At 48.9% G+C, this 25521-nt stretch overlaps 1 protein-coding gene across 1 annotated transcript in view; it reads right to left on the reverse strand.

The window, feature by feature from the left end:
• Positions 1 to 323: 323 nt before the first annotated feature.
• Positions 324 to 25521, reverse strand: part of LOC306769327 (low affinity immunoglobulin gamma Fc region receptor II-like) — a gene marked incomplete at both ends in the record, with an annotated part of 33232 nt that continues 8034 nt past the window's right edge. Inside the window, one exon of the mRNA XM_079257893.1 lies at positions 324 to 391. Coding sequence (XP_079114019.1) covers positions 324 to 391 — 68 coding nt within the window. The remainder of the gene's footprint in view (positions 392 to 25521) is intronic.

Genomic DNA, 25521 nt, shown 5'->3' on the forward strand with positions numbered 1-25521 from the left:
ATGCAGGAAACTAAAACATCAGAATGGTCACTCCTGGCAGGGTTGAAGAAAATCATCCTGAAAGGAAAAACACTCACGTGTCAGAGTAAGAATCAGAAAATCCATCACTATCAAAAAAGAAGGAAAAGGATCAAAGAGAGGGAGATCCGAAGCAGGAAGAGTAATAAACAAGCCGAGGAATGCGACATCCTAAGGCAGAGTCAATCAGCCTAACCAACAAGGCTCTGATACACGGGACGACACAGCAAACACAGAACAAAAAGGGCAGCAAATACTGCAATGGAACCCCAATAGCATTGACGTAGGCAGAAGCAGCTGAGTCGTCAGGATGAACAGAGTGCCTGGACCGAGTGACCGGATAAGGGGGCAGATGGGAAACCCAGGAAGACAGCTGTAGGCAAGAGAAGGGTGACAGGGGCACATATACCAGCCCACTTCGATGGCAGCACACCACTAAGAACCAGACCACCGTACCACCACCAAAGGCCGGTGCAGGCCACAGAAAATTAACAGCATAAACGCTGTCACACCAAGCACGGACCAAAACCCCAACAAAACCAGAATCCGGAGAGGAACTCATGAAGCAAGTAAAATCTCACTTTGTCACACCTGAACCAGAGAGGAGGGGACTGTGTTGCGGGTAACAAGGAAAGGAACATCCAAGGAAATACATATCTGAAAGGGTTAGGGTTTTCAGAAGAGAGTAAACAATCATACAGGTGGAGTCAAACTCAGGTGGAGGGGTAACTACATGCAGCACAGGTCTGGGCCCCAGGCAGACCACACAGGCAACTCCAACAAACACTTCTACCTGCTCAGTCAGCAATATCCAATTATTACTCTGAGCAGACATGCCAGTCATCATCTCAAAGCAAAAATACATTAAAGTGTGGGACCCGGGAAAAGACCCACAACAGGGAAATCAGCATAGGACTCAGCCAAGCTACGAGGCGACGATGCGACATCACTGCAAAGAGAAAACCTTCTAACGGGTCCCGGCGAGGGCCCGGAACATACACAAATAACCTCACATGACAACAGGAGTTACTAAAAGTACCACCCCGATATCGACTAGGAGGAGGATGTGACAAAAGGGCTTCAGAGGTAGTGTTAAACGTGAACACCAAAGTAGCCTTAGTCAGGTCTAATTTCAACACACAAGACCACCTGCGACAATTCTTATTATCCACGTAGGAGGAAGGAGACCAGTCAGCTCCAGTTCAGGAAAAAATGGTCCCCCAAGTAGACGCAGAAGTGGAATCAGAAAAACACCACTGGTAACTGGTCCACCGATCACCATGCCATCCAAAGAACCAGAGCACACACATGGCGCATGTATCATAATGACAGAGTAGACCGCACAGGGGCTCCTCAGAGTGCTAGCAGGGAAATACATGACGGCGCGTCTACCTGTTAGAACCACAGACTGTATAAAGAGATGGACGGGGTCTCCGTGACGTCACCCATAGGTTCCTGAAAAGCCGAATTGAAGCTCGGTGGGCGGTTCCTACCGTCGCCATGTTGGTAGCGTCATGCGCTTTTAATTCCTCTTATGGAGAGTGAACCAGCCCACACTTTAATGTATCTTTGCTTTTTCTCTTTTACTTACATATTGCTGCTTTATAAACACCTTCATAAAATTTGGTTTAGGTTGCTCCTCCTTTCCCCCTATAGTCCCCATCGTCACCTGGTCTTATATTTCTGTTATGTCAGTCCTAAAAGTCTACTCACAGGGCTTCGTTTAGTAACCTGATCTCGTACTCACAGGGCTTCGTTTAGTAACCTGGTCTCGTAGAGTCTATATCTCTGTTTTTGTTTTAATTTTGCTTTATTTTTATTTATTGTCAAAGTCAGTCCTGGGGAAAAGGAGCACAACCACCATTATTATGAAAACAGTCGGCAATTTTATAAACAAAACTGTTTCAGTTCGATTAGTATTAAGAATAACTCAGTCTATAATAATATATCAAAAACCACTTTCAATCAAATTTTAATTTGGAAAAATATACTTCTCACCAGATAAATCCACACGTGGGTTGAGATCCCTTCGTGATCGACCGAAACCGGTGACTGTGGCCCTCGTCACTCTTAAGGCCTATTCAAGGTTTGAAGATGAATCTGTTTGGATTCCGGCAGCCTGCCTCTCAGTCCGGTCCCGGCAGAAACACATGGGATCCCACTTCTGACACCAAATTGTCGTGGAATTTATCCGATGAGAAATAAATCTATAAATCAACTGTTTTCTGTTCAATTTATTGGGCATGTACAGATGTTGCGGGTGAGAGGTCTCGAGAGCTCTGCCCCTGCCCAGAGTGCTACAGTGTTCTTTAAGCATACACAAACAACCTTTGCCTGGCAGCACTAGTCAAAACAACTGCTAGCTTGGAGATAACAACAGCCAAAGCTGAAACAGGCCTTGAACAGAACACTTAGTTTTATGCATGAATCTACTAAAGCAAGCTTACTGAACTACTCTAACTATGCAGAATATATATCTTGTACTACTTAAAAGAAACTTAATAAATGAGTAACATATTAAAACTACACTACACGCATAATTCCACCACATCATGCTTCGGTCAAAAAACATTATTTCTGCTGCAGAGATGTCAACAATGCAGACAGATCCTCTCTGCTTCTCTGGAGTTTCCTGTGTTTTTCACTTGTCATCCTGTCCGGATGAGTCATGTGTGTGGAATCTGTTAAATTCAGCCAGGGGTACTCTGCAGTTTCTGGCTATGTGACCTTACTGGCCGCATCTCCAGCACTCCAAGTCTCTCCCAAACTGATTTTGTCTGTTCCCCTTGTTTTTTTCCCATGCAACCTCTGGGACTAGTATAAAACACTTGTGGTTGTTCAACACAGTTTGTCTCACTCACAAAAACTGATCCAGATTCTTCTTATTTTTCTTCCCTCGAATAACACTTTGAGCGTGCTGCGCCCAATTCATGCACTCTGTCAGAGTTCCTGTTGCATGATTAACGTCATGTTTCCTGATAAAGTCGGCTATGCATGGTTGTAATCCAGACATGAGCGCTTGTTTTAACTGTCTTTGGTAGGGGGAATCCTCACCTGCCTGTTCCGGATTTCCACTATGTTTTTGGAAAATGTCCTCCAGTCGATTTCTATACGCATAGACGTCCTCATTTTCAGCCTGTTTACACTGGGCTATTTGGTTAAAGCCTGGTGTCGGTCGAAATGTCTGTCTCAGTCGATCGTACACTGCCCCTACCTGGTCAACTAAAGCCTGTTCCATGTGGTTTAGCACAGTTCCATTTGCCTGTGTGCCAGTATATTGTCCCCGGACTCTCGACCAGTCACATGTCAGGCATTTTTTAAAGGTCATTTTAATTTCCCGTCCATCAAGAAAATAAGACTGTCTAAGGCCGTGATGTTTATTTATAAAGTCCTCTACATTCGTCCGAGGGTCGCCCAGGCTTTTACATGCGTCAGTACATTCCTGGTCTGTCCAAGGTCGGTAGACACGTATCGTGCGTTCTCAATCGTTATCGAGGCCGTAATGAGGGTTTGTGACCTCTATCAGGGGAAAAGTCTCTGCTGGCGCTTGGTCTGCTATTCCATATTCCCGCTTTTGCGCTGTCAAGCATGGATACAGACCTTCTGGTTTCCCTGTCAACTTATCTGGCGGTTCCGTGACAATGTCATTTACCTGGATGATTTTGTCCACTCGGCCTGTTTTCTGTGTCAGTTCATCTATCTTAGCTTATATCGTGGTCATATGACTGCTTTTCTCTGTTATCTCTGCCTCTTGCTTCTGTCTGTTTGCTCTGAGTTCTCTCTGGGTCTCTGTTCTGGCATCTTGCCTAACTTTTTCTATCCTCACCGCATCTGATGGGACCAAAGTCTCCTCCTCTGGCTTCACTACTGCTACTGCTTAAAGAATTTCTGTTGGTATATTCCCTGCTCGTCTTTGAGCTTGAGTTAACCATAACCTCGCCATCCTGAGCTGAAACTCTTTTTTCTGTTTCTTTTTCCCTGTCTTGAGTGCTACTTTCAAAGTCAGTTGCTCCACAAGCTTTTCACATTCTTGAACTGTTAATTTACCTGCAAACTTATACTTCTTGTTCCATCTTTGTAGAAATGCTGTGCTGCCAGGGAATTTTGTTCCATGAACTTCCCATCTCCTTCCAAGGCAGTCTTACTGTTCTTTGTCCCCATCACAACAACTTGTGCTCTGTACAGACTACGTGTCTGTTACAGCGTAAACCAAATCCACTCCTTTCGTGTACTTTACAAGATCAGATGTTTTTAACACTGTCCCATGATTACACGAGAGTGGCAATCCCACTCACAAACTCTCCTTACACATACACACATGTGAGGTGAGAGAAGGAAAAAGAGAAAGACCTAACTGTTATAGGCTCACTTCCAGCAGAGCTACCAAAACCTCCTTATTTGGTGGAGATGCCGTTAACTTCCTTAAAGGTGGAGAAACCTCTTGTTAACTCAATTAATTAGATAACGAACCTCTTAACCTCCTTAAAGAAAGGCGGAGAAACCTTCTTGCCAACTAAATGAATTAGTTAACGAACTCCTTAAAGAAACGCGGAGGAACCTTCTTGCTAACTAAATGAATTAGTTAACGAACCTTCTTAAGGTGGAGAAACCTCTTGCTGACTAAGTTAATTAGTCAACGAACCCTTATGTTAACAAGTTTAACCATTCAACCAGTCAACTAACCTCCTTCTAGGCGGAGATGCCTCACTTAGACAGAAAGAAAGAAAGAAAGAAAGAGAACCTTATCTCACCTCATCGCGTCGTCTGGCTCCAATGTTCGAAATTCTGTCAACCGATGTCCAGTGAGGAAAGTTGGGTACTCCGCCGGCCTGGTGATGAATTCACACCACAGGACTTTGTTACAGGACGCACTCACGCTCCAGCTGTTGACAGACCAAACGACGTGTCTCCCCGTCCATCCTCAGCTGTCATAGATTTTGGAATCCAGCTCGAAGGACCAATTCTGTCAGGTTTAAGCCCTTAACAGCTTAACATAGTTATCATTAAATAAGAAGGAAGCCAGACGAGTCGATCTTGTTTTACTTGCAAGGAGGCTCGTCCGAAGCCTGACGGCCCAAAAAACTTCCAAGTCCTTTATTGTAAGGTACCATGTGACATTCATGCAATCTGATACAATACAATGTTATATGTACGTGCACAACTGGTGCACGTATGTGGGTGCAATTTCAGTCCATGTGAGCGTGTGGACAATATGTGTGTGTGTGTGTGTGTCTGTGCTTGGTTCAGAAGTTCAATGTGTGTGCGCAATCCTTTTCCTGTAATCGTTCTACTGGGCCAGATGTTTTCCAGACCGCTGTCCAATGTTCCATGGCATATCACCCAGACATCCTGTTTATTCAACTGAAGTCTTCTTACGCACACAGAAACCTTTTAACTTTTAACATATCAGTGTAAGCTGAGATAAATGGGGAATTTATAATATAAATGAAAGATAATATAAACTGAAGTCCTCAACATTCCAACACACGTCAACCTCAGCTCTTTGTGATTGTTGTATATATATATATATATATATATATATATATATATATATATATATATATATATATATATATATATATATATATATATATATGTATACACCCCAAAGCAAATGTAAGAGACTTTGGAAAGTCAAAAAGCAAAGGACATCATCTATAAAGGGACTAAAAGGCTCCAGTCACTTTCTCCTAATGCTGCTAATGATGGGAGACTTCAATAACTGCAAGTTTAAAAAGACATTGAATTTGTATCAGAATGTAACCTGCACTACCAGGAAGAACAAGATCCTGGATTTATGTTTCGGCACCATCAAAGAGGCCCACAAAGCCTCTTCTAGACCTCCTCTTGGCTTCTCTGACCACAACACCGTCCTTCTCCTTCCTGTGTACAGCCAGTACTTAAAAGGGAAAAAATGAGAAGTAGAGCGATGTAGTGAAAGAGAGCAACCGTCCAACATTAGCTAGAGAGAAATGCTCTAATTTCAATGTTAAAAAAAAATTAAAGGTGAACAAGAGTTGTGGACCAGATGGCATTACAGGAATACTGTGCAGGGCAACTAATCAGTGTGTTTTCTGGATATATTTAACATGTCACAGGAGCAGAGGAAGGTCCCCAAACTGTGGAAGGAGTCTGTTCTTGTTCCTCTGGCTAAATGCAGCTCTCCCAAACAGCTGAATGATTTCAGACCAGTGGCTTTAACCTCTCTGGCAATGAAAAACTGGTGAAATTTGATCTTTTAAACCAGGTACGGACCCTTCTAGACCCGCTGCAACTTGCTTATAGACCCGGTAGATCAATGGTGATGCTTGCATCACTCTACTTCACCTGCTGTTGAGACATCTTGAGGGTTCTGGGACACACGCCAGACTTTTATTAGTTGATTTTTCATCTGCTTTTAATACCATCCAACATTGTAGCTTAACACAGAGTTTGCTTCATTATTTCAATATTGATAATAGCTTAGTTCTGTGGATTTTAGGTTTTTTGACAGACAGGCCTCAGAGGGTGAGAGTGAATGGCCCAATGTCAGAATGGGCCATTCACTGGTTCTCCTCAGGAATGTGTCCTGTCACCTCTGCTGTTCATTCTGTACACCAACACATGCAGAAGTTGTCATGTGAACATCCTGACATTTGCAGATGACACGGTTATTGTGAGTCTGCTGCATGGTGAGGAGGATGGACATGGGTCAGTGGTGGAAGACTTTGCTAAATGGTGCAATGGAGCACAATGCGCCTAAACACTGACAAAACCGAAGATATGCTTTTCGATGTCAGGAAGTCATCTCACTCTACACAACAGACCATAATAAACAAGGTTATTGAGCAGGTGGAACAGTACAAATATCTTGGTATGGTTTTAAATAAATTGAAATTTGCAACAAATGTGGAAGCAGTGATGAAGAGGAGCCAGAGGTTCTTCCTCAGGAAGCTACGGGTTTTTAATGTGGAGGAAAAAATGATGACTCAATTTCAATTCAATTCAGTTCAACTTTATTTATATAGTTATATAGTTATATAGGTAAAAGAGAGAGATAAATAGAAAAAGAAAGAAGATCAGTGTATCAGGAAATGTTCCTCAGCAGTCTAAACCTATAGCAGCATAACTAAGGGATGCTAACCATCCCTAGCTATAGGACTTATCAAAAAGATAAGTCTTCAGCCAAGTCTTAAAGGTGGGGAGGGTGTCTGCTTCCCTAACACTAACTGGGAGCTTATTCCATAAGAGAGGGGCCTGATAACCAAAGGCTCTGCCTCCTGCTCGGCTCTTTGAGACTCTAGGAACCACAAGTAAGCCTGCAGTCTGGGAACGAAGTACTCTGCTTGGTATATAAGGAACTATGAGGTCTTTGATATATAGTGGTGCCTGGCTGTGGAGGGCTTTATATGTAAGGAGAAGGATTTTAAATTCTATTCTAGAGAAAACTAAAACTGGAGAAATATGATCTCTCCTGCTGGTTCTGGTCAGGACTCTGGCTGCAGAATTCTGGATCAGCTGAAGGCTTTTCAGGGCATATTTAGGACAGCCCAGTAATAGAGAGTTACAGTAATCTAGTCTCGAAGTAACAAAAGCGTGAACCAGTTTTTCTGCATCACTCTGAGACAGAATGTCCCTAATTTTGGCTATATTACGTAAATGAAAGAAGGCTGTTTTAGTAACCTGCTTAATATGTGGGCCAAAGGACAGGTCAGAGTCAAATATTACTCCAAGGTTTCTCACTGTAGCACTGGAAGCTAAAGTAATGCCATCCAGGTTCATTACAAAACCGGAAAATTTAGCTCTGAGTTTTTCAGATCCAACGAGAATTACTTCAGTCTTATCTGAGTTTAAGAGGAGAAAATTTCTAGACATCCGAGTCTTTATGTCTATGAGACAATTTTGTAGCCTATTGGGCTGATTTGTTTCATCTGGTTCAAAGGATAAGTATATTTGAGTATCATCTGTATAACAATGAAAGTTTATTCCATGCTGTCTAATAATTTTGCCTAAAGGGAGCATATATAGCGTGAAGAGTACTGGTCCAAGTACAGAACCTTGAGGGACTCCATGACTTACTGTAGTTTGTGAGGAGGACTTGTCATTTACATGAACGAACTGAAGTCTATCAGATAAATATGATTTAAACCAGCTTAACGCTGTACCTGTAATTCCAATCACCTGTTCTAGTCTTTGTAACAGAATGTTATGATCGACTGTATCAAATGCAGCACTAAGATCAAGCAAGATAAGTACGGACAGAAATCCTTTGTCTGAGGCCATAAGAAGGTCATTAGTAACTTTCACCAATGCCGTCTCAGTGGTATGATGAGCTCTAAATCCTGACTGAAACTCTTCGCATAAATTATTTCTGCTCAGGTGGGCATGTAGCTGAGCTGAAACTATTTTCTCCAGAATTTTGGACATAAACGGGAGGTTAGATATAGGTCTATAATTTGCTATCACCTCTGGATCCAGAGATTGATTTTTAAGTAAAGGCTTGATTACAGCAGTTTTAAATGATTGTGGTACATATCATGTCACTAAAGACATATTGATAAGATTTAGTACTGATGTATTAATTAAAGAGGGCTGCACGGTGGCACAGTGGTTAGCACTGTGGCCTCACAGCAAGAAGATCACTGGTTTGATCCTTGGCTGGTTTGGTCAGTGGCCTTTCTGTGTGGAGTTTGCATGTTCTCCCTGTGTATGCGTGGGTTCCCTCCGGGTACTCCAGCTTCCTCCCACCATCCAAACACATGCATGATAGGTTAATTGGTCACTCTAAATTGCCCCTAGGAGTGAGTGTGGTTGTTCGTCTCTCTGTGTGTGGCCCTGCGATGGACTGGCGAGCTGTCCAGGGTGTACCCTGCCTGTCGCCCAAAGCTGGCTGGGATAGGCTCCAGCTTCCCCGCGACCCTGAATTGGAATAAGCGGTTCGGAAAATAAATGAATGAATGTATTAATTAAAGGGAAAATGTCCTTAAAGAGGCTCGTTGGGAGAGGGTCTAAGATACAGGTGGATGGTTTAGATGAAGCTATTATTTTAGTTAATTCAGAGGGTTGGACAGGACAGAAACTATTTAGACACAAGTCAGATCCTGGTTCTAAGGATGCTTCGGAGACCACAACAGGCTCAACATTATAAGTAGAAGGAAGAGTATTGTGGATTTGATCTCTAATAGTGTCCATTTTATTCGTGAAAAAATACATGAAATCATCACAGCTAAGTGAGAAAGGAATACATGGCTCCACAGCGCTCCGGCTCCTAGTAAGCCTGGCTACAGTGCTGAAAAGAAACCGAGGGTTGTTTTTGTTTTCCTCTATCAATGATGAATAATAAGCTGTTCTTGCCGTACGTAAGGCTTTTTTGTATACAATTAAACTTTCTTTCCAGGTTAAGCGAGACTCCTCTAATCCTGATGAACGCCATCTGTTTTCCAAACGCCTTGACGCCTGTTTTAGAGCTCGAAGCTGGGAATTAAACCAGGGAGCCTTCATAATCTTACCTAATTTCTTCTTCTTTAGGGGAGCAACATTATCCAAGGTTGTACGCATTGAAGCTATTATAGTATCAGCATGTTGATCAATCTGAGCAGGAGTAAGGCTTAAAGGGGGACTCTCAGTCATGCTAACACATGGTAGAGGGGAAAATATTGATTCAATTGATTGTTTAAATTTTGTAATATTATTGTCTGATAAACATCTGCTATAGTAGAATTTATTTTTGGTCAGTGAGTAATCAAATAAAGTGAATTCAAAGGTTAATAAGAAGTGATCGGACAAGACAGGGTTTTGAGGAAATACTTTGAGCTTATCAGTCTCAATACCAGATGTTAGAACCAGATCAAGAGTATGACCATGAGAGTGAGTGGCTCCATGGACATTTTATGAAAACCCAATTGAGTTTAGAATAGAGCTATAGAAAATGTTTAAACTATCATTTTCATGGTCAACATGAATATTAAAATCACCTAGTACAATGACCTTATCAGTAGTCAGCACTAACTCAGACAAGAGATCAGAGAATTGGGTCAGAAACTCGGAGTAAGGTCCAGGTGGGCGATACACTAATGCTAAAAGGAGCGGTTTCTCTGAATTCCATTTTGGATGAGATAAATTTAATGTCAGGAATTCAAAGGATTTATAGTTAGTTTTGTGCTTAGGATTAATTAAAAATTCTGACTTAAAAATAGCTGCAACACCTCCTCCTCTGCCTGTAGTTCTAGGAATGTGAAAGTTTAAATAGTTAGCTGGCGTAGCTTCATTAATACTAACATAATCCTCTTGCTGTAACCAGGTTTCTGTAAGACAGAATAAATCAATGTGGTGATCACCTATCAAGTCATTGACTAATAAAGACTTAGATCTATTGTTTTTATTTTTACGAGGTTTTCACGATTAACCCCAGAAGTGTTTTTGTGTTGTTTAATTCTTACTGCTGGGAAGTTGTATAAGGTCGGAATGGGGTTTTGGGTGGGCGGCGGCAGGTGGGAAGCTGCAGAAAAGTGTGTAGGACTACAATTCTGCCTCCTGGTCCCAACCCTGAGTTGTCAATTTAGCTGACTAATAAAAGAGTCCATATTGCTAGATAAGAGAGCGGCTCCATCCAACGTGGGATGGATGCCATCTCTCCTAATAAGACCAGGCTTTCCCCAAAAAGCGCTCCAATTATCTATAAAACCCACGTTGTTATCGGGACACCACCTAGACAACCAGCGGTTGAAGGATGACATGCGGCTAAACATGTCATCGCTGATTAAATTTGGCAAGGGACCAGAGAAAACTATGGAGTCCGACATGCTCTTGGCAAAGTTACACACCGAAGCAACATTCATTTTAGTGACCTCCGATTGGCGTAACCGGGTGTCGTTACCGCCGACGTGAATTACAATCTTACGGTATTTACGTTTAGCCTTAGCCAGCAGTTTCAAATACGATTCGACGTCGCCCGCTCTGGCCCCAGGAATGCATTTGACTATGGTCCCCGGTGTCTCTAGAGCCACGTTTCTGACTATGGAACTACCTATAATCAGGGTTTCTGCCTCAGTGGGTGTGTCGCCGAGCGGGGAAAATCTGTTAGAAACGTGAACAGGTCGGTGGTGGCCAGTGGGTTTTGGTTTGGGGCTACGCTTCCGCCTGACCGTCGTCCAGCCCGCCTCGGCTCCCGGCTGCGCGGGAACTGCTGAGGGACCGCTAGGTGGGCTAGCTGCCCTGGCTGCCCTGGCTGGTAGCTCCGCACTGGCTAACGGGGGCTTGCTGACTAACTGCTTCCCTAACTGAGTGCGGAGCTGGGCTTCTAATTCACAGAGCCTCGCCTCCAAAGCTGCCAAGCTGCTACACTTAATACCCCTACCGTTATCACTAAAGGAGGCGGAGGAGTAGCTAAACATCAGACACACCGAGCAAGAAAAGGCAGGGGACCGGGGTGTGGGAAGAGAGCTAGCAGCCATGCTAAAACCGAGTGCTTGAGCTGTTTAAGTCAGTAAACAGAAAGCCAAAGATCCCAAAAATAAATGCAATATATAGAACAGTGGTTTGGGAAGATATTGTGCGCTAAAGTGAGTGGTTGGTTAGCGATAGATAGAAGTTAGAAAGAAGTTAAAGGAGCCAACGGCTCGTAGCAATCCGCAGTGATACACGCTAGGGAAACAGGAAATGACACAATACGTTACCGCAACGTCAGCACGTCAAGTTCTGACTCCCACTGTCTCCATCCTGCTGCTGGTCTCTGGACCACTGTCTCCACCCTGCTGGTCTCTGGACCACTGTCTCCACCCTGCTGGTCTCTGGACCACTGTCTCCACCCTGCTGGTGGTCTCTGGACCACTGTCTCCACCCTGCTGCTGGTCTCTGGACCACTGTCTCCATCCTGCTGCTGGTCTCTGGACCACTGTCTCCATCCTGCTGGTCTCTGGACCACTGTCTCCATCCTGCTGGTCTCTGGACCACTGTCTCCATCCTGCTGCTGGTCTCTGGACCACTGTCTCCACCCTGCTGCTGGTCTCTGGACGACTGTCTCCACCCTGCTGCTGGTCTCTGGACCACTGTCTCCACCCTGCTGCTGGTCTCTGGACCACTGTCTCCACCCTGCTGCTGGTCTCTGGACCACTGTCTCCACCCTGCTGCTGGTCTCTGGACCACTGTCTCCACCCTGCTGGTCTCTGGACCACTGTCTCCATACTGCTGGTCTCTGGACCACTGTCTCCATCCTGCTGCTGGTCTCTAGGCCACTGTCTCCACCCTGCTGGTCTCTGGACCACTGTCTCCACCCTGCTGCTGGTCTCTGGACCACTGTCTCCATCCTGCTGGTCTCTGAACCACTGTCTCCACCCTGCTGGTCTCTGGACCACTGTCTCGACCCTGCTGCTGGTCTCTGGACCACTGTCTCCACCCTGCTGCTGGTCTCTGGACCACTGTCTCCACCCTGCTGGTCTCTGGACCACTGTCTCCACCCTGCCGCTGGTCTCTGGACCACTGTCTCCATCTTGCTGGTCTCTGGACCACTGTCTCCATCCTGCTGGTCTCTGGACCACTGTCTCCACCCTGCTGGTCTCTGGACCACTGTCTCCACCCTGCTGGTCTCTGGACCACTGTCTCCATCCTGCTGCTGGTCTCTGGACCACTGTCTCCATCCTGCTGCTGGTCTCTGGACCACTGTCTCCATCCTGCTGGTCTCTGGACCACTGTGTCCACCCTGCTGCTGGTCTCTGGACCACTGTCTCCACCCTGCTGGTCTCTGGACCACTGTCTCCACCCTGCTGGTCTCTGGACCACTGTCTCCATCCTGCTGGTCTCTGGACCACTGTCTCCATCCTGCTGGTCTCTGGACCACTGTCTCCACCCTGCTGGTCTCTGGACCACTGTCTCCATCCTGCTGCTGGTCTCTGGACCACTGTCTCCACCCTGCTGGTCTCTGGACCACTGTCTCCATACTGCTGGTCTCTGGACCACTGTCTCCACCCTGCTGGTCTCTGGACCACTGTCTCCACCCTGCTGCTGGTCTCTGGACCACTGTCTCCACCCTGCTGCTGGTCTCTGGACCACTGTCTCCATCCTGCTGGTCTCTGAACCACTGTCTCCACCCTGCTGGTCTCTGGACCACTGTCTCGACCCTGCTGCTGGTCTCTGGACCACTGTCTCCACCCTGCTGCTGGTCTCTGGACCACTGTCTCCATCCTGCTGCTGGTCTCTGGACCACTGTCTCCACCCTGCTGGTCTCTGGACCACTGTCTCCACCCTGCTGCTGGTCTCTGGACCACTGTTTCCATCCTGCTGCTGGTCTCTGGACCACTGTCTCCACCCTGCTGGTCTCTGGACCACCGTCTCCATCCTGCTGGTCTCTGGACCACTGTCTCCATCCTGCTGCTGGTTTCTGGACCACTGTCTCCATCCTGCTGGTCTCTGGACCACTGTCTCCATCCTTCTGCTGGTCTCTGGACCACTGCCTCCATCCTGCTGCTGGTCTCTGGACCACTGTCTCCATCCTGCTGGTCTCTGGACCACTGTCTCCACCCTGCTGCTGGTCTCTGGACCACTGTTTCCATCCTGCTGCTGGTCTCTGGACCACTGTCTCCACCCTGCTGGTCTCTGGACCACCGTCTCCATCCTGCTGGTCTCTGGACCACTGTCTCCATCCTGCTGCTGGTTTCTGGACCACTGTCTCCATCCTGCTGGTCTCTGGACCACTGTCTCCATCCTTCTGCTGGTCTCTGGACCACTGCCTCCATCCTGCTGCTGGTCTCTGGACCACTGTCTCCATCCTTCTGCTGGTCTCTGGACCACTGTCTCCATCCTGCTGCTGGTCTCTGGACCACTGTGTCCACCCTGCTGCTGGTCTCTGGACCACTGGCTCCACCCTGCTGCTGGTCTCTGGACCACTGTCTCCATCCTGCTGCTGGTCTCTGGACCACTGTGTCCACCCTGCTGCTGGTCTCTGGACCACTGGCTCCACCCTGCTGGTCTCTGGACCACTGTCTCCATCCTGCTGGTCTCTGGACCACTGTCTCCACCCTGCTGGTCTCTGGACCACTGTCTCCACCCTGCTGGTCTCTGGGCCACTGTCTCCACCCTGCTGGTCTCTGGACCACTGTCTCCATCCTGCTGCTGGTCTCTGGACCACTGTCTCCATCCTGCTGCTGGTCTCTGGACCACTGTCTCCACCCTGCTGGTCTCTGGACCACTGTCTCCATCCTGCTGCTGGTCTCTGGACCACTGTCTCCATCCTGCTGCTGGTCTCTGGACCACTGTCTCCATCCTGCTAGTCTCTGGACCACTGTCTCCATCATGCTGGTCTCTGGACCACTGTCTCCATCCTGCTGGTCTCTGGACCACTGTCTCCATCCTGCTGGTCTCTGGACCACTGTCTCCACCCTGCTGGTCTCTGGACCACTGTCTCCACCCTGCTGGTCTCTGGACCACTGTCTCCACCCTGCTGCTGGTCTCTGGACCACTGTCTCCATCCTGCTGCTTGTCTCTGGACCACTGTCTCCATCCTGCTGGTCTCTGGACCACTGTCTCCACCCTGCTGCTGGTCTCTGGACCACTGTCTCCATCCTGCTGCTGGTCTCTGGACCACTGTCTCCACCCTGCTGGTCTCTGGACCACTGTCTCCACCCTGCTGGTCTCTGGACCACTGTCTCCACCCTGCTGGTCTCTGGACCACTGTCTCCACCCTGCTGCTGGTCTCTGGACCACTGTCTCCACCCTGCTGCTGGTCTCTGGACCACTGTCTCCATCCTGCTGGTCTCTGGACCACTGTCTCCACCCTGCTGGTCTCTGGACCATTGTCTCCACCCTGCTGGTCTCTGGACCACTGTCTCCAAGTCTGGTCCGATCTGCTGGAAGTCTGGTCCGATCTGCTGGAAGTCTGGACTGATCTGCTGGAAGTCCGGTCCGGTCTGCTGGAAGTCTGGTCCGGTCTGCTGGAAGTCCGGTCCGATCTGCTGGAAGTCCGGTCCGATCTGCTGGAAGTCCGGTCCGATCTGCTGGAAGTCCGGTCCGATCTGCTGGAAGTCCGGTCCGGTCTGCTGTAAGTCTGGTCCGATCTGCTGGAAGTCCGGTCCGGTCTGCTGGAAGTCCGGTCCAATCTGCTGGAAGTCCGGTCCGGTCTGCTGGAAGTCTGGTCCGATCTGCTGGAAGTCTGGTCCGGTCTGCTGGAAGTCCGGTCCGATCTGCTGGAAGTCTGGACCGATCTGCTGGAAGTCTGGACCGATCTGCCGGAAGTCTGGACCGATCTGCTGGAAGTCTGGTCCGGTCTGCTGGAAGTCTGGTCCGATCTGCTGGAAGTCTGGTCCGGTCTGCTGGAAGTCTGGACCGATCTGCTGGAAGTCTGGACCGATCTGCTGGAAGTCTGGACCGATCTGCTGGAAGTCTGGTCCGGTCTGCTGGAAGTCTGGACCGATCTGCTGGAAGTCCGGTCCGATCTGCTGGAAGTCCGGTCCGGTCTGCTGGAAGTCTGGACCGATCTGCTGGAAGTCTGGTCCGGTCTGCTGGAAGTCTGGTCCGGTCTGCTGGAAGTCTGGTCCGATCTGCTGGAAGTCTGGTCCGGTCTGCTGGAAGTCTGGTCCGGTCTGCTGGAAGTCTGGACCGATCTGCTGGAAGTCTGGTCCGGTCTGCTGGAAGTCTGGACCGATCTGCTGGAAGTCTGGTCCGGTCTGCTGGAAGTCTGGTCCGGTCTGCTGGAAGTCTGGTCCGATCTGCTGGAAGTCTGGACCGATCTGCTGGAAGTCCGGTCCGATCTGCTGGAAGTCTGGTCCGGTCTGTTTGAAGTCTGGTCCGATCTGCATGAAGTCTGGTCCGGTCTGCTGGAAGTCTGGTCCGATCTGCTGGAAGTCTGGTCCGGTCTGCTGGAAGTCTGGTCCGGTCTGCTGGAAGTCTGGTCCGGTCTGCTGGAAGTCTGGTCCGATCTGCTGGAAGTCTGGACCGATCTGCTGGAAGTCCGGTCCGATCTGCTGGAAGTCTGGTCCGGTCTGTTTGAAGTCTGGTCCGATCTGCATGAAGTCTGGTCCGGTCTGCTGGAAGTCTGGTCCGATCTGCTGGAAGTCCGGTCCGATCTGCTGGAAGTCCGGTCCGGTCTGCTGGAAGTCCGGTCCGGTCTGCTGGAAGTCCGGTCCGGTCTGCTGGAAGTCCGGTCCGATCTGCTGGAAGTCCGGTCCGACCTGCTGGAAGTCCGGTCCGACCTGCTGGAAGTCCGGTCCGATCTGCTGGAAGTCTGGTCCGGTCTGCTGGAAGTCTGGTCCGATCTGCCGGAAGTCCAGTCCGGTCTGCTGGAAGTCCAGTCCGGTCTGCTGGGTCCGGTCCGATCTGCTGGGTCCGGTCCGGTCTCCTCGGTCCGGTCCGGTCTACTGGGTCCAGCAGCAGGAGAAGTTTTACCATGTAGAGGATGAAAGGAGACACGGCGGGAAACTTCCCGGCTTCCCGGCTGCAGGACATCCAGCTCTGCTGCTGGAGAACAAAACCAGTCTCCACAGAGAGGAACTCTTCACCTCCATCACTATAACCCCCCCCCCCCCCCCCCCGCCAGAGACACCAGACTGGTCTGAAGTGGACCGTACTGGACTATAACCCCCCCGCCAGAGAGACCAGACTGGTCTGAAGTGGACCGTACTGGACTATAACCCCCCCGCCAGAGAGACCAGACTGGTCTGAAGTGGACCGTACTGGACTATAACCCCCCCGCCAGAGACACCAGACTGGTCTGAAGTGGACCGTACTGGACTATAACCCCCCCGCCAGAGACACCAGACTGGTCTGAAGTGGACCGTACTGGACTATAACCCCCCCGCCAGAGACACCAGACTGGTCTGAAGTGGACCGTACTGGACTATAACCCCCCCGCCAGAGACACCAGACTGGTCTGAAGTGGACCGTACTGGACTATAACCCCCCCGCCAGAGACACCAGACTGGTCTGAAGTGGACCGTACTGGACTATAACCCCCCTGCCAGAGACACCAGACTGGTCTGAAGTGGACCGTACTGGACTATAAACCCCCCCACCAGAGACACCAGACTGGTCTGAAGTGGACCGTACTGGACTATAACCCCCCCGCCAGAGACACCAGACTGGTCTGAAGTGGACCGTACTGGACTATAACCCCCCCGCCAGAGACACCAGACTGGTCTGAAGTGGACCGTACTGGACTATAACCCCCCCGCCAGAGACACCAGACTGGTCTGAAGTGGACCGTACTGGACTATAACCCCCCCGCCAGAGACACCAGACTGGTCTGAAGTGGACCGTACTGGACTATAAACTCCCCGCCAGAGACACCAGACTGGTCTGAAGTGGACCGTACTGGACTATAACCCCCCCGCCAGAGACACCAGACTGGTCTGAAGTGGACCGTACTGGACTATAACCCCCCCGCCAGAGAGACCAGACTGGTCTGAAGTGGACCGTACTGGACTATAACCCCCCGCCAGAGACACCAGACTGGTCTGAAGTGGACCGTACTGGACTATAACCCCCCCGCCAGAGACACCAGACTGGTCTGAAGTGGACCGTACTGGACTATAACCCCCCCGCCAGAGACACCAGACTGGTCTGAAGTGGACCGTACTGGACTATAACCCCCCCGCCAGAGACAACAGACTGGTCTGAAGTGGACCGTACTGGACTATAACCCCCCGCCAGAGACACCAGACTGGTCTGAAGTGGACCGTACTGGACTATAACCCCCCCGCCAGAGAGACCAGACTGGTCTGAAGTGGACCGTACTGGACTATAACCCCCCCGCCAGAGACACCAGACTGGTCTGAAGTGGACCGTACTGGACTATAACCCCCCCGCCAGAGACACCAGACTGGTCTGAAGTGGACTGTACTGGACTATAAACCCCCCGCCAGAGACACCAGACTGGTCTGAAGTGGACCGTACTGGACTATAAACCCCCCCGCCAGAGAGACCAGACTGGTCTGAAGTGGACTGTACTGGACTATAACCCCCCCGCCAGAGACACCAGACTGGTCTGAAGTGGACCGTACTGGACTATAACCCCCCCGCCAGAGACACCAGACTGGTCTGAAGTGGACCGTACTGGACTATAACCCCCCGCCAGAGACACCAGACTGGTCTGAAGTGGACCGTACTGGACTACGGGCCTCAGTAGAGGAGAGGCTGCATGATCCATCAGCAGAGTTCTGCGTTGGTTTACCTTCACTGGTGGGTCCAGACAGAAGAACAGAGACTGGAAAAGCAAAGAAGAACACTGAACATACCGTCTCTTCTTCATCACCTCCTGTTTCCTTCCTGTTTGGACTTTATTCATTCATTTTCTAAACCTCTTAATCCATTCAGGGTAGCAGGAAGCTGGAGCCTATCCCAGCTGGCTTTGGGCGAAGGCAGGGTACACCCTGGACAGCTCGCCAGGTTTGGACTTTATATTATTAATATATGAATCTTTTGAAAAATCAGTTTTTGCTTTGTTGTTTTTTTTTTTTTTTATTGTAAAATGTTTTTGGCTCAAAAAAGGTGGAAGAACAGACTTCATCGACTCAATGATGAAGGGAAATGAATAGAAATGTTGCTGCATCGTCATGGTAACGCAGCAACCTGCATCCATCTAACCGGGTCTCACCGTCTGATATTCAGCCTTCAGGATCATTTTCAGGTCAGATAAACATTTCAGAAACACATATTCTCACTGTGATTAGAGTTTCAACATGCATACACCTTCATCACTCAGCGTGTCCATCATCATCCTCACATCTTCCTCTGACTGTGTCACCTGACTGACAGATTCATGCAGGAAGCAGCGGATTTTCTCTGATTATCTCTGTTCCTGACACAGATGGGAAGTCATGACTTTGTGGTTTTAACTTCTGACTGAGGACAAAAACTGCCATCAGTGCCGCTCCCCGCTGCTAGCGGTTTGAACAAAGAGAGTGACAACAGCCACAGCCAATCAGGAAGCAGGAAACACCGGCTCAGAACCAATCAGAAGAGTTCAAACTTCAACTTTATTTCTGGAGCAAAGTGCTTCACAGAACAAAGTGTCCAGATAAAATGATCCCAAACAGGATAAAAACAACAGAAAAATAGAAACCTGGGATGTTAGAACGATAAAAATCTACTAATAAAAGAGAAATCAGATGAAATAAAAGGGCAAATAAAACAAGACAAAGTGTAAAACGGTGTAAAAAAGCCAAAGTTCAGATGGTTTATCAGGTGGGACGTGTAGCTGCGGCGCTGCTGACAGAAAGCTGGATCCTCTCTGCTGTTCTGAGGTGGAAAACTGCTGACACCACCATGACTCATCACATTTTCATGATGAAGACCTGCTGTGTTTATGTTCCATCTTCTTCTCTTTGCTACAAGCCTGCTGTTTCTGCTGCTTCCAGGGAACACCTGCTGGGACAGAAACACCTAATAACACCTGGAAAAGTATTACTATACTGGGAATAAAAACTAGCTTCATTTTATTTCCTTAAACTTCATTTTCCTCTTCCCAGTAAAGCTTCCCCAGTAGATGTTGGCACTGTAACCATGGAAACACCAGCAGGGAGTGCTGGAAATGCTCAGATTTTCTTTTGACACATCTGCTTTCAGCATTTCTTGTGTGTGAGGATGTGTGTACAGGTGTAAGGTGTGTTTCCTCTTATTGTCTGCTTTAACAGCTGGATGTGCTGGAATGTGCAGCATTTCTATCCTGATCTGCCGACCCTGACCGCCGCTTGGTGTGGAAACGTTGGCCTCCTGTTGGCGTGCCGCCGCTCATCAGAAGTTTCACATCCAAACCTTTAATCTGATGTAGAAATGATGATTCAGGTCAGAGGTCAGGAAGTCTCTGCAGCAGGTCCTCCATCTGTCCACGTCGGACATGTTTGTCTTCGCTACCATATACTGCTGGTGCAAATCTGGATCATCTGGATCTTCATTGATCAGCTGGAAAGATGCTTTTTGTTCCAGAATAATTGATCATGTGGAGGTAGAGTTACACACAGGGGGTCAGATAAGCTGCGTTGAAGCAGGGAAACATCTAAAACTTGCCTCCTTCTGCACTAGATGAAGACTACAGCAGTGTTTCTCAGTCTGGTCCTCAGTCAGCATGTCCTGCAGCTTTCACACCTGTTTCTACTGGATCAGAAGTTTCATTGATCTGAATCAGGTGGAAACATAGAAAACATGCAGAGCAGGCGGTCCTGAGGACCAGGACTGAGACACTCTGGACTAGAGGTCACAGAGGTCAGACTGTGTTACACAGACTCACCACCAGGGGTCGTTCTTTCCCCTTCACACAACCAGATGATCAGATGCTGGGTGGACTGGTCAGAGTCCCAGCTGAGTCTGGAGTCCCAGTACCACTTCCAGTTCATGTCATCAGGTCCTGAGGTCAAGGACCAGATGTTCCAGGAACAGCTGTGCTTCTGCTGCTGTTTCCTCTCTAAACAAGACTTTTTCTTCTTCTACTGAAGTCTACTTTTTATCTATTTGATGCTTTCTACTCATCAAAGTTGGACTTCTTCTGTGTCCTTGTCCTTGAAAGGATTCTGATCAGCTTTTACATCAGCATTTTAATGATCTTCCATCCTGTTTCTGCTCTTTTATCTCCACTTTTTATGCTGTGATTCAGAACAAATGGCTGATGAGGACAGGTATGGGGTCTAGAGAAGGGGTCTAACGGAGCAGAGTGTGTGAAGCAGGTAGAAACCTCTCCAGGTGATCAGAGGTGAGCTGTGATCCTGCTGAGGTTAACAGGGAACCTTCATGTGTGAAATCCTGAAAGGTTCCACCACAAAACAAACTCCAGTTTCCAGCGTTGCTGCTTTTGTTTTCTGTGGTTAAAAAGCCTCAGAGCTTCATAGAAAGTCTGACTTTAAAGAAACACACAGACGGATGCTGCGGTTCTTCTGCATCTCACGCTTCACCTGAACCAGAACAAGTCATGTTTTCCATCTCACATCTCCGTTAAACCCACAGAGAAACCAGTTTAACCAGTTTATTTCCTGACAGACCGACAGCAAATGTTTTATACAAATAACATTTAAATAAAGACATTTTACACATCTGAACACATTCCTGTTTCCACATCGATGCTTACTGGTCTGATGGGCTGAATGGACCAGTTAGAGGCTGGAGACTGGTCAGACTGGTGGACTACCTCACTGAAGAGTAGAGGACTTTTGGTTCTGGTGGAAAAGCTGGAAACAGAAAAAGTTGAAAGAAGATGAGAAAACCTGCTGCTGTTTCCTGATCACTGACACAATGATGCAGGAAGGTTTAACCCTTAAATCTCCAACACATTTATGAAAACTTTTCTTTTTATGCAACATGAAAACTGTTAAATCCTTTTAATCCCAGTTCGACGTGATGTTTCCAGTTAGACGTGATATTGGGGCGGCTGTAGCTCAGGAGGAAGAGCAGTTGTCCTTCAACTGGTAAGTTGGGGGATCGATTCCAGGCTTCCCCTGAAATGCCGAAGTGTCCTAGGGCAAGACACTGAACCCCAAACTGCCTATCGGGGTATGAGTGTGTTGAGTGAGTGTGTGTGTGTGAATGGGTGAATGTGACAAGTAGTGTAGAGCGCTTTGAGTGGTCTGTATGACTAGAAAAGCGCTATAGAAGTACAAGTCCATTTACCATTTACCATTTCCAGTTAGACGTGATGTTTCCAGTTAGACGTGATGTTTCCAGTCAGACGTGATGTTTGCAGCCTCGGCTGTCAGATTATGAAGCTAAAATTATGTAAAATGAAAGTATCTATATGCCATCCAGACCAACCAGAAGGCCATATAACAAAGATAAATATATTTATACTGGAACCAGTACCATCGACAAGGGCTGGACCTTCTTCAACCTGGATTTGCTCCTGGTGAAAGGCGCCAAACAGGTGTGGCCATTCACATTGCCCACCATCTTGGTGCCTGTATGTTGGGGTTTTCTCCACTGAACTAAAAGGTAGTTTCCCTCTGCCTTCAGGTGGGGGGACGGGTCCTGACTCTTGTCCGTGCTTATGCACTGAACAGCAGTTTTGAGTACCCACCCTTTCTAGGATCCTTGGAGGGACTCCCTCTGGGACTCTTTTGTTCCGCTGGAGAACTTCAATGCTCACCTGGGCAATGAAAGTTAGAGGTGGAGGGGAGTCATTGGGAGGCATGGACCCCCCCATGAACCCAAGGTGTGTCCATATGTACACCTGGCATCGGGACTCTCTGGGCTGCAATTTGATGATCGATTTTGTAGTCGTATCGTTGGACCTGCGGCCACATGCCTTAGACACTCAGGTGAAGAGGGGGCGGAGCTTCAACTGATCACCACCTGGTGGTGAGTTGGCTCAGATGGTGGGGGAGGAAGCCAGTCAGATCTGGCAGACCCAAACATGTTGTGAGGGTCTGCTGGGAACGTCTGGCTGAGTCCCCCGTCAGAGCGAGCTTCAACTCCCACCTTCAGCAGAGCTTCAACCATGTCCCGAGTGAGGCGGAGGACATTGAGTCCGAATGGGCTGTGTTCCGTGCCTCTATTGCTGAGGCGGCCAGCCGGAGCTGTGGCTGTAAGGTTCTAGGTGCCTGTCGTGGCGGTAATCCCAGGACTCGTTGGTGGACACCAGCAGTGAGGGATGCCGTCAAGCTGAAGAAGGAGTCCTATCAGGCCTTCTTGGCCTGTGGGACTCTGGAGGCAGCTGATGGGTACCGGCGGGCTAAGCAGCATGCGGCTTCGGCTGTTGCCGAGGCAAAAACTCAGGCATGGGAGGAGTTCAGCGAGGCCATGGAGAAAGACTTCCAGATGGCTTTGAGGAGATTCTGGTCCACCATCCAGCGGCTCAGGGGGGGGAAGCAGTGCTTCATCAACACTGTGTACAGTGGAGGTGGGGAGCTGCTGACCTCAACTGGGGACGTTGTGGGTCGGTGGAGGGAATACTTCGAAGACCTCCTCAATCCTACCAACACGTCTTCCGATGAGGAAGCAGAGCTGGTGGACTCAGGGGTGGACTCTCCTATCTCTGGGGCTGAAGTCACTGAGGTGGTTAAAAATCTCCTTGGCGGCAAGGCCCCGGGGGTGGACGAGATCCGCCCGGAGTTCCTTAAGGCTCTGGATGCTGTGGGGCTGTCCTGGCTGACATGCTTCAGCAGCATCACGTGGACATCGGGGGCGGTACCGCTGGATTGGCAGACTGGGGTGGTGGTCCCCCTTTTTAAGAAGGGGGACCGGAGGGTGTGTTCCAATTACAGGGGAATCACACTCCTCAGCCTCCCTGGTAAGGTCTATTCAGGGGTCCTGGAGAGGAGGGTCCGCCGGATAGTCGAATCCCGGATTGAGGAGGAGCAGTGTGGTTTTCGTCCTGGTCGCGGAACAGTGGACCAGCTCTATACCCTCTTTGGGGTCCTGGAGGGGGCATGGGAGTTTGCCCAACCAGGCATTCGACCGTGTCCCCCGGGGGCTCCTGTGGGGGGTACTCTGGGAGTGTGGGGTACCGGACCCCCTTGTGCGAGCTGTCCGGTCCCTGTACGACAGGTGTCAGAGCTTGGTCCGCATTGCCGGTAGTAAGTCGGATTCGTTTCCGGTGAGGACTGGACTCCACCAAGGCTGCCCTTTATCACTGATTCTGTTCATAACTTATATGGACAGAATTTCTAGGCGCAGCCGATGTGTTGAGGGGATCCGACTTGGTGGCCTCAGGATTGGGTCCCTGCTTTTTGCGGATGACGTGTTCCTGTTGGCTTCATCTGGTCGTGATCTCCAGCTCTCGCTTGAGCAATTCGCGGCCGAGTGTGAAGTGGCTGGGATGAGAATCAGCACCTCCAGATCTGAGACCATGGTCCTCAGCCGGAATAGGGTGGATTGTCCTCTCTGGGTCGGGAGTCAGGTCCTGCCTCAAGTGGAGGAGTTTAAATATCTCGGGGTTTTGTACACGAGTGAGGGAAGGATGGAGCGTGAGATCGACAGACGGATCGGTGCGGCGTCTGCAGTAATGCGGGCTCTGTGCCGGTCTGTCGTGGTGAAGAAGGAGCTGAGCCAGAAGGCGAAGCTCTCGATTTATCAGTCGATCTACGTTCCTACCCTCACCTATGGTCATGAGCTGTGGGTCGTGACCGAAAGAACGAGATCTCGTATACAGGCGGCTGAAATGAGTTTCCTCCGCAGGGTGGCCAGGCTCTCCCTTAGAGATAGGGTGAGGAGCTCGGTCATCCGGGAGGAGAGTCGGAGAGTAGAGCCGCTGCTCCTCCGCATCAAGAGGAACCAGTTGAGGTGGCTCGGGCATCTGGTCAGGATGCCTCCTGGACCTCCCTGGTGAGGTGTTCCAGGCACGTCCCTCTGGGAGGAGACCCCGGGGAAGACCCAGGACACTCTGGAGGGATTATATCTCTCGGCTGGCCTGGGAACGCCTCGGGATCCCCCCGCAGAGTTGGCAAATATGGCTTTCTATCAATTAAATAAACTGAGATAAACCTTATTTCGCTCCTTTAATATTAATATAAATGAGTTATGTTATCCAGAGTATCATGGTGTCAGAGATGGAGAGTAAAACGTTGTCGTCCAATCAGAGGAAAAGGAAGATAAAGTTGTAAAGTTTAATTCTGCCTGTTTTATATAAAGCAGCATTAACATGTTGTGGAGTTCCACCTGGAAGCATCTCCAGTCTCATGTGCTTCACTGCTGACCTCCAGGAAGGAGAGACTTTATCATACTGCAGCATGATGAAGATGAAGAGGAGGAGCTGTACCTCTGCTTCTATTGGTTCTGATCATCACTTCTCCATAAGGGACGTCTTGTGTCCTCACGTCAGAGTAGACAGCAGCTGCTTCTCTCTCTGCACAATGAAACACAAAGCAGGTCCTGTTACCATCCTGTTAACATTGTTTACCTCCAGCATGTCGTTCCTGAAGGCGACATGGAACCCAGCTGGAGGGAAGCGAGTCCCACGGTCGGGTCAGCAGCCGACTGGCAGCAGGAAGTAGATCTATGCTTTAAAACAGCAACTCTGCAGCCAGACATGCTCATCTTTTCACATTCAGGACTGATGGTCCGGCTGGTTGCCTGGGAGACGGCGTGTGATGCTTTAACCGACCTGAAACAGCCGATGAGCTCAGGACACGTCGCTGATGATGCAGCTAGCGCCTCCATATGAGCTGTTCTCAGTGCGACATGCAGTTTGTGCAGAAATACTCAGTACTGTTCACACTGTTCAGCAAAGTGTGAAATCTGACCAGAAACCATCATTCTACAGGAAACGGCCACACCAAGCTGCAGATTCACACTTATCAAAGTCCGTTTGACACGTTGGACAGATGGAGGTTTTTAATCAGCAGCTTCTGTGAGAAGAAACATGACACTCCTGCATGGCAGCGTCACTTTGTAGAAAGAAACTTCTGCATACTTCTTACTTCTGCATGATACTTCCAGCATGTATGCTGCTGCTGGGGCTCCCCGAGCACCTTTAGTTCAACTAAAAGTTGTCCCACTACACTAAAAGTACAGATGATGATAAAACAAAGTAGAAACTGTTGGATAAAGTCCGTTTCTGTGCTGCAGGCTGAGATGGGAGAAGCATCTGATGAGGATCACAGTTCTACTGATGATCAG

Source organism: Telmatherina bonti (assembly GCF_933228915.1).
Source record: "Telmatherina bonti genome assembly, chromosome: 18".
NCBI classification, from domain to species: domain Eukaryota; kingdom Metazoa; phylum Chordata; class Actinopteri; order Atheriniformes; family Telmatherinidae; genus Telmatherina; species Telmatherina bonti.